Source organism: Loxodonta africana, chromosome 9, assembly GCF_030014295.1.
Source record: "Loxodonta africana isolate mLoxAfr1 chromosome 9, mLoxAfr1.hap2, whole genome shotgun sequence".
Classification (NCBI taxonomy): domain Eukaryota; kingdom Metazoa; phylum Chordata; class Mammalia; order Proboscidea; family Elephantidae; genus Loxodonta; species Loxodonta africana.
This window is the reverse complement of record NC_087350.1, coordinates 48,473,801-48,486,612: the sequence shown is the minus strand read 5'-3', so window position 1 is coordinate 48,486,612 and position 12,812 is coordinate 48,473,801. Positions and strand designations below refer to the sequence as shown.

At 42.2% G+C, this 12,812-nt stretch overlaps 1 protein-coding gene across 11 annotated transcripts in view; it reads left to right on the top strand.

The window, feature by feature from the left end:
• Window positions 1-12,812, top strand: part of RALGPS1 (Ral GEF with PH domain and SH3 binding motif 1) — a 407,684-nt gene that overhangs the window by 137,780 nt on the left and 257,092 nt on the right. For 9 of the 11 annotated variants that reach the window (XM_064291415.1, XM_064291410.1, XM_064291417.1 and 6 more), the window contains one exon: window positions 10,429-10,512. The exons of the other annotated variants lie outside the window; for them this stretch is intronic. In XM_064291415.1, coding sequence (XP_064147485.1) covers window positions 10,429-10,512 — 84 coding nt within the window. The remainder of the gene's footprint in view (window positions 1-10,428; window positions 10,513-12,812) is intronic. 11 annotated transcript variants of the gene reach the window in all.

Sequence of the window (12,812 nt, the reverse complement as noted above, 5' to 3'; positions counted from 1 at the left end):
CCTGCGTAGTATTCCATTGTGTGAATATACCATAATTTATTTATTCATTCATCCGTTGATGGGCATCTTGGTTGCTTCCATCTTTTTGCTGGTGTAAACAGTGCTGCAATAAACATGGGTGTGCATATATCTGTTCGTGTAAAGGCTCTTATTTCTCTAGGATATATTCCAAGGAGTGGGATTGCTGGATAGTATGGTAGTTCTATTTCTAACTTTTTAAGGAAGCGCCAAATCAATTTCCAAAGCGGTTGTACCATTTGACATTCCCACCAGCAGTGTAGAAGTGTTCCAATCTCTCCACAGCCTGTCCAACATTTATTATTTTGTATTTTTTGGATTAATGCCAGCGTTGTTGGAGTGAGATGAAATCTCATTGTAGTTTTGATCTGCATTTCTTTAATGGCTGATGATCGTGAACATTTCCTCATATATCTGTTAGCTACCTGAATGTCTTCTTTAGTGAAATGTCTATTCATTTCTTTTGCCCATTTTTTAAATTGGGTTATTTGCCTTTTTGCCGTTGAGTTTTTGCAGTATCATGTAGATTTTAGAGATCAGGTGTTGATCGGAAGTGACACAGCTAAAAACTTTTTCCCAGTCTGTAGGTAGTCTTTTTTACTCTTTTGGTGAAGTCTTTGGATGAGCATAAGTGCTTGATTTTTAGGAGCTCCCAGCTATCTAGTTTTTCTTCTACATTCTTTATAATGTTTTCTATACTGTTTATGCCATGTGTTAGGGCTCCTAACGTTGTCCCTATTTTTTTTTCCATGATCTTTATTGTTTTAGATTTTATATTTAGGTCTTTGATCCATTTTGAGTTAGTTTTTGTGCATGGAGTGAGGTATGGGTCTTGTTTCATTTTTTTGCAAATGGATATCCAGTTATGCCAGCACCATTTGTTAAAAAGACAGTCTTTTCCCCATTTAACTGTTTTGGGGCCTTTGTCAAATATCAACTGCTCATATGTGGATGGATTTATGTCTGGATTCTCAATTCTGTTCCATTGGTCCATGTATCTGTTGTTGTACCAGTACCAGGCTGTTTGGACTACTGTGGCAGTATAATAGGTTCTAAAATAAGATAAAGTAAGGCCTCCCACTTTGTTCTTTTTCATTAATGCCTTATTTATCCGGGGCCTCTTTCCCTTCCATATGAAATTGGTGATTTGTTTCTCCATCTCATTAAAGAATGTCCCTGGGATTTGGATTGGAATTGCATAAATGTATAGATCTCTTTTGGTAGAATAAACATTTTTATAATGTTAAGTCTTCCTATCCATGAGCAAGGTATGTTCTTCCACTCATATAAGTCTCTTTTGGTTTCTTGCAGAAATGTACTGTAGTTTTCTTTGTATAAGTCTTGTACATCTCTGGTAAGATTTATTCCTAAGTATTTTAGCTTCTTGGGGGCTACTGTACATGGCATTGATTTGGTGATTTCCTCTTCGATGTTCTTTTTGTCAGTGTAGAGGAATCCAACTGATTTTTGTATGTTTATCTTGTATTCTGATACTCTGCTGAATTCTTCTGTTAGTTTCAGCAGTTTTCTGGAGGATTCCTTAGGGTTTTCTGCATATAAGATCATGTCATCTGCAAATAAAGATACTTTGACTTCTTCCTTACCAATCTAGATGCCCTTTATTTCCTTATCTAGCCTAATTGCTCTGGCTAGGACTTCCAGCACAATATTGAATAAAAGTGTTGATAAAGGGCATCCTTGTCTGGTTCCTGATCTCAATGGGAATGTTTTTCATTACCTTCCCTTATTATCCGTTTAATGTCTATAGAATCTGGAGTGATATCCCATTTTTCATTACCAGTATTGGTAATTTATATCTCTTCTCTTTTTCTCTTGATCAGTCTGTCTAGAGGTGTTTCGGTTTCATTGATCTTTTCACGGAACCATCTTTTGGTTTCTTGCATGTCCAAACCTGTTGCCGTAGAGTCAATTCCGACTCATAGAGACACTATAGGACAGAGTAGAACTGCCCCATAGGGTTTCCAAGGAGCAGCTGGTGGATGCAAACTGCTGACCTTTTGGTTAGCAGCTGAACTCTTAACCACTGTGCCACCGGGCTACTTGCATGTCCAAGAGAAGCTTTATTCTTCCTCCAAACTTGATTGATTGTTTAGCTGGCATAATATTGTAGTTTAGAAGCGGTCTTTCAGAAAGCACTGTTCCATTGTCTCCATTGTTATTTGGGAGTAGTTTGATGCCAGTCTTATTCGGTTGTCACTGACTTTTTTTTGTTCCTATCTCTGTTGGCTTTTGAGATTTTTTTATCAGAATATTGTACAGTTAAGAAGGTTGTGTCTAGGTGTGGGTCCTTTTCATTCTCTCTGCTGTGTCCACAGTAAGCCCTTTCAAGTCCTTTGAAAACTTGTGCTGTTCTTCAGCACTTAAAAAAAATTTTTTTTTGAGCGACAATGATTTCTGCCTCTCCATTTTTTCCTCTTCGTTCTTTCTGCGACTTGTTTTAGTCAAATATTAGTCTTCCCAGAGGGGCCCTCTTTGTCTTCTATCTTTTCTCTCACATTTTTCCTCGTATTGTCCTTTTGTTTTTTCACTTTCTGGGAGATTATCTCAACATTATGTTTTTGCCCCTCAATTAAATTTCTCCTCTCAAATTCTTTCTTTGCCTTTTGCCCCTTTGTTCTGGGATTTTATTTTCCATTCAATCTATGGAATCTTTTATTTGTGCAACCTTTTTTTTTTTTTTATCCATCAGCCTGCTCACTAATCTCTGATTATTCCTTTTTAAAACACCATCCTATATTTTAATCAGCATCCCAATTACTCCTGTTTTTTTTTGTGGATATAGTATCTTCTAAAATCTTTCTAAGTACGTTGGGGTTTTTTTTTTTTTAAGTTTAACTTTTTGTCTCTGAGTTATCTCTTTTTCTTCAAAGATCAATGTTTCTATTTATTTTAGCTTTTTTCTTTCATTCTGCTCGTTTAACTCATATGTCTGGTGGCCTGTAGTTGTTTATGAATTTTCCCACCTTGCCTTTTGCCTGGGTGGGAAGTGGCATGGGGCAAAACACAGCAGGTATGCCTTCACTTCAGGGGTAGAGAGTGGGGGACTGGCTTGCAGGATGCAGTCTTCCAAATGCTAGCAAGAGGGGAGCACTGCTCTGGAGGTGCCAACATCCATACCAGAAGCCTTTAATTCCCCACATCCTGTTATTTGCCTGGAGGTGGATACTGGCCACCTGTGCTCTGAGGCAGCAGGTGTGAGGGCTGACTGGGCCATTGTCCAATCCACTGACCTTTAGTTGTCTTCCCTTTATTGTTTCTGATGAATCTGAGCCAAGAGCGTCACTGTGGTCCCACTAGGCAGCCTGATTCCCACTGCCTTTGCAGCCTCCTCATGGCGTATTCTAGCTTGAAATTGTCTATTTATATTTGATCAAAAAACATGCTGATTTTTGCTTCCAGAAATATATTTCAGTTTCTCATTCAGGGTAATGCCTTTCCACCCCCATTCTCTTTCCCAGCTTGAGTTTATCCTTTATTCTGCTTCTGTGCTTTGTCAGAGGCGTCTCAGGAGGGATGTTAGGAAAATGTGTGTTTGGTGTATCGTATGAGCATGTCACCTATTTTGAACTTACTATAGTAAGAATTGTGAATTTGGGGCTTTCCACAGGAATAGCATGGTAGCTTCAGCTTCTCTCTTTTGAAACCTGTTTTTAGTCACCAACTATATTGTTTTCGCAAATGTTTGATTAATGGTCTCCTTAAGGGTTGTAACTGAGAAAAAGAAGATATTTAATTATGTTTACGATGAAATATATAAAAACAAAAGCAATAATATTTTATCAATAACTTTTAGGAGCTGCTAAACTGCAGATTTTACCCAGGGGAATGCTAGCAGTACCGGATGTACCATTCTTCCCTCCACTGGATTGGGGGGCAAGTTGCTCCTTGAGAGGAATGGGCAAGTGTTTCTTCCCAATTAGCATATCCATAAACTATGGTTCATTTGATGCCTAAAAGAACTGAAAAGCTCCTTTTGCTTCCCTTAGCCTAGTTAGCAGCCTGAGATTGTTCTGAGTTCTAGCTTTTCTGCTTGGACTTTGGAATTGGACTTGATGGCAATGGGTTTTCAGCACTCAAACGACAATCCCAGTAAACACTCAGTAAACCCTAACTCTGTATATTTTTGGCATCTTGATTTCTGGACCAGCTCTGACTCAGGCAGGGGGGGTCTCAGAAGCCCTGCCTGGGCTCTGCTTTCAGTCTGTTCCTTCATGTCAACCAGTTCTTCTCTAGACTGGGGGAGCCTACTGGAGCCCCACCTGAGGTTCATGGTTCTGTTATGGCTTTGGGGAGGATGGGTTCCCACTACCTCTACCACTGTCTGCATGTGAGGCCCAGACAAATTAATTCGTCTATCTTTTTTACATATTTTTTTCATTTAGAAATTGGAGGCAATGCCAATCCCACCTACCGTGAGGGTCTGTGAGGTTGAAATGAAATATGTGAAACTTTTAGCACAGTTCCTGGCACCAAGTAGATGCTCAATAAATCTTGCTGGTGCTTTCCTCTGGCTGGGCCTTGGCTCTCACCCTGGGTGTAGTTGGAGTCCTGGTATCCAGGGACTGCTCTCCTGGGTGCCTCCCCATTTGCAGACTGCAGAATATCTCCTCACCTGGATTTTTGGCCCTTGCTCCCACATGCTCAGTACTGACTTTTCCTATGAGCATTATTTAATAAACACATTAAAAGTACTTATAATATCAGACATTATTCTAAGTACTTTATAAGTATCAGCTCATCTAATCCTTCTTACCCAATGACTGAGGTACTATTAATAATGCCATTTTTCAGATGAGGAAACTCAGGTACTGAGAGTTTAAGTGACTTGCCCAGAGTCATAAAACTTGTAGGCTGTGGAGCTAGAATGTCAATCAACCCTGGTTCATCTGACTGCTTTACCACTTCGTTCTGTGGCCTCTCTTATTGTAATCCTTTGCCTCAGAGCTCATTCTTGAGACCAGAGCCAGTACCTCCACCAGGTCTGCACCAAGCCCCCAGCCTACCCAGGTGGAACACTCTCAGGGAGTTCTGTCACTTCCTGAAGGATGTGTTAGCCACTCTCTATTGTTTTTCTGTCCCTGAGCCTGTTCTTAACTCTCTCCTCTAGACCCTGAAATGCCTCGCTCCTCAGACCCTGAAACTGGCCCTCTCTGTCACACTGCCTCAGTGGGTCACTCTCCCCGGGATGTTTCTAGAACTCTCTTAGCTAAGTATGTAATTGTCCCACCAGTTCTTCTGAGTATTGTTCATGAGCAAATTTGGCAGTTACTTCCTTTTTATTCTTCTGGCAGAGGGCAGGATGGGAGGAATGGGGAGAAACATGGAGGAAGGAGAAAGGGAAAAAAAGGTTGCTGCTGAGCAAATATTGATGTGCCATTGGCTGGTACCAGCCTTGTGGTGGTCTTTGAGGCCTGATTTCATGACATTCCTTGAGTTGATGTGTGTGGACATGTTTTAGGAATGTGATTTGGATAAGATTACAGTCAGGATTAAGCACACATGTGGAAGGCCATGTCTTGGCACCAGCTTCTTGTGGCCTGGTGGCCTAGATCCTTTGGGGGTTTTTAGGGAGTACTTGTCACCACTTCCCAGGCCTCCTCTTCCAGGGTCTTACTTCAGTGACCCCAGACATGGTCAAGACCAGACCTTTCCCAGACTACCTTGGGAAGTCTGACTTTCAGACCTCTGAGATCAAAACTGGGAGTTGGCAGGGGGAGTCTCCTGGCAGTATGGCCCAGGGAAGATTTGCAGGGTGAGCTGAAACCAGTGTTGACTCTTGCTATTACCTAGGAATGCTTGCAAATAGGGTATTAAGACACAGGTGTTTCTGTACCAGTTAAGGATTTTTTTTCATAGACAATTTCTTTGTAATAAACATTCTCCTTTGACTGTTATAATGAATGCTGAAATGAGGCTCACACTGTTATGGGTTTTGTGCATAAGGCAGCTGGTCAGACACCCTTTTGGCTCTGGACCTGCTGATTTTCAGGTGCCTATTTTTTTTTGTTATGGAATGCCAAGGAAGGTGTGGCCAGGAGGCAGCTGAATGTCCTGGTTTGGCATTCAGAAGAGAAACCTGGGCTAGATATAGACTTCTGATTGAAGCCATGGCAGTATATGTGGCAGGGGGAAGAGGAAAGTAAGTTGAAACAACGAGCATGGACAGTGTTTTCAGGAAATTTGCCTGCGAAGGGGAAGCAGAAGAGTGAGCAGGAACTGGAGGAGACCTGAGGTCTAGGAAAGGTGTCTTTTTAAAAATTGTTATTAGTGGGGAGGCTAATGTATATTAAAATGCTAGCAGGAAGGAGAAATTGGAGAGGAAGGGGTTGAAGATACAGGAATGAAAGAGGGCTTCAGACCACAAGTCCCCTGAGAAGGTAGAAGGGGTGGGATCCAGAGCCCAGGAGGAGAGCGGGTCCTGGAATGGAAAGAGGCCTGGTTCCATTAAAGCCAGGGAAAGGAAGAGGATGCAGGTGAATTTGTGAGTTTAGTGGCAGGAAGTTTTCCTCTCATAGCTTCTGTTTTTTCCCTGATGAATCACATGGCAGAGAAGTCCCAGAAGAAGCTGACAGAGGACTGTATAGACTCCTACTCTCCTTTCACATCAAGTTGACCTCAGCAAAAAACTCAGAGCAAAAGAAAACCCTGGGTGAGATCAGGGCCGTGTTGCCCTTGGGAGGAGGCCTGTGGCCACCCACAGGCAGCTCAGTGCCTCACCATTGATACAGAGCTACCAGGGTCTTACCAGACTCAGCCCAACCCCTTGTGTCCATTCTAGAACCTGTCTTCTCTCCTCTGGTCAATTTTAACTTAATTATACTCAAATTGTTTTCATAGCATGGACTTTTTATAGGCTTGAGGGACTGGAAGAGCTTTGTTCTATTACTTCACATTTTCCAAATCCACTTCACACAGATGGAATCTCTTGTAATCGTATAAGGCCAAACACAGCAGAGGAGCAGTGCCAAAGAGGTTGGGCCCAGTGCTTGTTTTAGTACAGAGAGAATGGTCTTATTTCTTGTGACATCTTTATAAATCTTTCTGCAGTGAATTTGGGCAGTTTCAGCACTGAGAAGCACTCTTACTTCATTCACTCAACAAATGTTTCTTGAGTATATACTGTGAGCCAGACCCTGTGCCCAGAATGTCACCTCCTTGTCAGGTGTTACCTCCTTTAGCTTCTGCCACAATTCTGCAGGGTTAGTTTCTACATTCCTGTTTTCATCGGGGATGAACCTGATGTTGTAACATGCCTGGGGTTACCAAGGAGATAGGCGACAGGGCTGAGATTTGGAGCGGGCTCTTTTGGCCCCAACTCCCTTTGTTCCTTCCATTTTATCAAAGTACCTCTCAAACATAATGTTTTACTCTTCTGAAATTTTAATTTTAAGTGATAGGTGTTCTTCATTGCAAAAGGTTCGTTAGAAAATGTCATAACTCAGGAACTCCACATGTAGTTTTTGAATTAGGGTCTTAGAAGTGTTCAAGTAAATTCAGGGCAGATGTGTAAAGTACCTGATTTGGTTCCTGCCCATATGACATCAGCAAAATGAAGGAGAAATAATAGATTTTGTTCGTCATCAAGACAACAATAAGAGTGTGGTGTGGGAGAAAGAAGATAGTATTTGGAATTTGAGCTGAGTTTGAATATTGCCGTTGTCACTTAACAGAAGTATGTCCCTGGGAAGAAGAAGGGAGATAACCTTTATTAAGCACCTGTCACGTGCTAGGCCCTTTATATTTTTTAAAAATCTCATTTAATCATTATTTTAAAAAATCTCATTTAATTGCTTGAGCTTCACAGGAAAATATAACATCATACCCATGCCTACTTTAAGATGAGAAAATTGAGGTTCCAAGAAGCTAAGTAACATGCTTAGAATTGTGCAACTGGTATATGAAGAGTGAGGATGTGACCTGGGTCTGTCTTGACTGTCAGGTCCACATTGCCCCCTTTCAAAATGCTTCCCTAAGTTATTTACTGTGTGGAAATATGACCATACACTCTGAACTTACACAGCATGCACACACACAGATATATACTTCTGCCATTTACAAAAAATTTCAGGAAAAATCAAAAGGACAACTACCAGCCAGGAATTGGGCATCCACCACACTCAGTCCTTGAATGTCAGTTCTCTTTTATATTTGATTACAATTCACGCCTTTCTAGGACTGGCTTTGGGACACACAGGGGAAAGAGGCCTGTGTCCTCACAAATAAACTTCAAAAGACCAAAAATATACATTCGTAAAGTGATTCAAATAAATATTTTAAGGAGGAGCAAGTGTAATTGGTGAGGCATTGGTGATTCAGTGGTAAAATTCTTGATTTCTATGTGGGTGACTGGGGTTCAATTCCTGGCCAGTGTATCTCCTGCACAGTTACCACCTATTTGTCACTGGAGACTTGCGTGTTACTCTGATGCCAAACAGATTTCAGCAGAGCTTTCAGACTAAGATGGACTAGGAAGAAAGACCTGGCAGTCTATTTCCAAAAACCAGCCAGTGGAAACCCTGTAGATCACAATGGTCAGATCCACAGCCAACCATGAGGATGGCGTAGAACCAGGCAGCCTTTGTTCTTTTGTGCAGGGGGTTGCCATGAGGGTGGGGGCAGCTAACAATACCAACAAGTGTAAGTAAGGTAGGTGAAATATACATTTGAAAAGAGACTCAGAAATCTACATTTCCTGAACAAGGGGAATCATATCAACAGAAATAAACTCTACATCTGAGAGAGATTCATATATACATTGGAAAAGAAATGGAGTTATAGCATTCATTCAAGAGAATGAGGGGGGTATAAAATTGAGGATCTGTAAGGGATTCAAAATGTTCATTCAGGCGAGTGAAATATTAAGAATTCTTTTGGTTAGTTGTTTTTTAAATTAAATATGTGAATTTAGGGGCTGCTTTTTTTTAAAATTTATTCTTTTTAAACATTGTTAAAATGATTATGGTGAGAATTACCAGATGACATATGTGAAGTGCCTAGTCCATTGCCTGGCACATAGGGGATTCTTGATAAATGGTAAGATTAGTTAATATCTGTCCTTACTATTACTTGGGATCTAAATTGTGATAGTATGAAGGACTCAGCAGGGTCAAGGATGGTTGAGTTTTCTCTCGTGGGTGACTAGAAAGATAGTGATGCCATTTACAGATATAAAGGAGCCAGGAAAAAGAGCTGTGTTTCTTCGCTCCTGGTTAGTTCCCATGTGTTCCCTCGTCCAGGTCATTCATTTGTAACCAGAGCTGCCCATTGCCCTAGCCAAGCTTCCCACAAGCGTCTGTCTGTGGCATATAATTGGATCCTAAGATGCATTTAATGGGCATGGCACTTTGAGCATAACTGCCCAGTGAGCAAGTTTTGTCTTTGGTCATTCCCACTGCCCTCCCTGACCTCCTAGTAGACCCCTGATCTGTGTCCATTCCAGCTGGCTACAGATTTTATAAAAGTTCCAAATGTGTGCCCCCAAAAATTTAATAACACGAGACCTGATATAAATTAAAAGGAGGTCTTGTAATTTAGAGAGTAGAGAACCTTAGAATCTACTGCTTTCCATTCTCTGGCTTCCTAAGGCACAGGCTGAGAATGGCTGGGCATTTGGATAATGGCTCTTCCTTGGTCCTTTTATATACCCCTAAGTAATCCCATTAGATTGTCCCTATTGTCTTTAGCCTGCATCCTTCAGATAGGAACCTGCCCCACTGATATGCAAAATTTAGGTAATTTGATTCTTCCAATTATAATGCTAAACCTACTGGAAAGGAAAAGATAAGGCCCCTGTACAAGAGAGTGAAAGGGAACTTCTCCTTCTGCCCCTTTTTGGTTATATGGGAAATGGGAGGGGTAAACATCAGGAAGGAATCTGAGGTAATCCCAGAAGCTTCTCTGATTGCAGCAGGCTTGGACCAGGACTTTGCCTGACTCTAGGAATGGAGGATACCATGTGGCCAATGAAATTTGATATTTCTCAGCCAAATTTTAATTTTAAGTTAGCCCGGAGCCCTGGGAATTGCATCCATGGTGGAGGGAGATGTGTATGTGTGTGAGTCCTGCTTGTCAAAAAATTACACCTTCTCCCAGACCATTTGCATTGTAAGAAAGAACTTCTGGTCCCAGAGAAGCTGTCAGTATGGCATTGGAAGGGTTAATATTTTGGTGCAGAAGTTCCTGGGAAATGTGGCTAGCGTTATGGAGAAAAGCATTCAATTTTATTTTCACCTCGGGGGCTCCAGGAGGCACCTCCACCCACAGAGAAAAGGCATGAGTAGCCAAGTCTTCAGTCCTTCCTTGCCTCTACGTGCACATTCTGATTAGATGCCCCTGGTGTGTTTTGTATCCAATTAGAATCACAGTTGAAATTGATTCTGTGCCTCCTAGGAACTAGCCAGCTGTGGATGGAGTAAGAAGGAGAAACATAGTCTCGCCCCCAACGTTGTGGCCTTTACACGGAGGTTTAACCAGGTAAGCAACACCCCTTGCATGTGCCTGTCCAGATAACAGACTGTTGTCCCTTGTAGGCTAGGAGCCCCACCAGGGTTCCATCCTAGGCATTTCGCTTTAGGTCCAGACCCCTCTTCCTGAACCTTTGGCCCTTATCTACCCTTGCACCATCACAGTCTATTTTCCACACAGTAGGTGGAGCTGAACAAGCCTTTTCTGTGTTTAAATCACTTCAGTGGCTTCCAGTTACACTTAAGCTAAATATAAAAAAAGATGCCTTAATTTGCCCTGCAAAGTCCTGTAAAATGGATCTGGCTTCTGCCCACCCTCAGGCTCACTTTTTGTCTCTCCCCCCTCCCACTGTGGCCTTCAGCAATCTTGGCTTTCCTTCTCTTTCCTGATGCATTCCATCTCATCAGGTCCCCATATGGAACACTGTTCCTTTCTTTTCAGCTGCCGATCAGATCTCACCTAAATGCCACTTCCTCAGGGAAACCCTCCCTGAATTCCCAGCATGTATGAGGTCTCACCATCGTAGGTGTCCTCGTTACACCCTGTACTCCATTATGATCCTTTACTCATCTGTCCTCATTTTGTGCAGTTCTTTAACACTCATCTTCCTTGTTAGTCTGTGAGCTCCATGAGGGCAAGAACCATGTCCATCTTATTCATTACTACCTTGCCCAGTGTCAGGCGTAGAATATACCCTCAGTAAATACATTTGGAACGAATGAATGAGGTGCTCAGGAAATACTTCTTGAATTTCTTTGAATTCCTAATGGCCTGGTCACTGGCCCTATACTACTACAAACAGACCACTCCAACCAGAACTTTTGCTCTAGTTATGAAGATCTGCATTCCCACTTACTGGGGTGATGATTGTGGGGACTTGGACCAACTGAGGGGGGTAGGCTTCTGATTTCTCAGCCAGATCTGCCAGAACATGACCTTCAGTAGATAGCACCCTGCAGTAGATAGACTCTTTCAGATAGATCAAAACCCCAAATGGTGCTGTTAATAGTTTTTCATCTTCATTTTTGTTTTTCTGGTTTCATATGAGGACAGCAGCCTAGAGGTTACACAGTGTGTAGGACTGGATCTCTGAGTGGTGGGGCCAGGCTTCCCCTTGGGCTTTCCCTTAAGCTGGGCCGTCACTCAGAAGTGCATCACTATTGCTCAACCCTCTGCAGGCTTCTCTAGTCTTGGGCTACCACCCCATGTACAGTGGGAGCCTCAGAGAGGCACTGGCTTGTAGTTTGAAGATTAAGGCTAGAGTTAGCATTATTGTTATTTTATGAGATACAGTAAGTAATAAAAAAAAACATTTATTTATTTTTTGGTTATTTTATGAGATACAGTAGGAACTAAGAAAGGCCTTGGTGGTGCAGTGGTTAAGCGTTTGGCTGCTAACCAAAATGTCGGCAGTTCAAATCCACCAGGTGCACCTTGGAAACTCTATGGGGCAGTTCTACTCTGTCCTATAGGGCCGCTGTGAGTTGGAATTGACTGGATGGCAATGGGTTTTAAGAAAGGCCTAGATGCACGTGGGATAGACACTGTACACGATTTGTTTTGAAAAGAGAAGTTCTGAAACCTTTTGCTTGTTTTTTTCTTTCTCTTAAAAATCTTTTTAACTGGGCTTAGTGTTTTTTAAAAAAAACAGATGTGCACAATCTATCAAGGGATTCATAGTTTCCTTAACAAAAACTATTTGAGTGGGAGCCAGCTTGCACTCCACCTCTGACTAGCCTCAGAGCTCCTGGAGGAGAGAATGTTGGGGGCTCTGACGTAACCTGCTTTGCACACGGATGCCAGGTCAGCTTGGCAAAGGGCGGGAGGGTTACTTCTGTGAATAATTGCCCTGTGTCCAGCTCGGACCAAGTGGGTAAAAAGAGCCAGTGGAGTTGCATTTTCTCAAACAGAATGCTCTGGGAAATGGTCTTCTGCCGGCATGTCACCCACTGTAGAGCAAGCAGCTCCTGGACACAGCCGGTAACTCTGATTTGAAAACTGGCCAGAGGCCAGGCCTGGTCAGCCATTGGAGCGACTTTTTCTGAGATGAACTCATTGGCATCCCTTTCTGGCGGCCCTTTTATATGTGAGAACAAGATTCCTCATCAGACTCCAGATAAAGAAAAGCAGGTCACTTACCTGTCTGAGCCTCAGTTTTATTTATCTGTAAATGAGAATAATAATAGTGCCCACCTTACACGGTTGTTATGAAGATTAAAGGAAATGATAATATGGAGAGCTCCTAGTGCAGTGTCTGGGATGAAGTAAGCGCCCAAACATTTGTAGGCAGGAAAGGATGAATGTGAAGT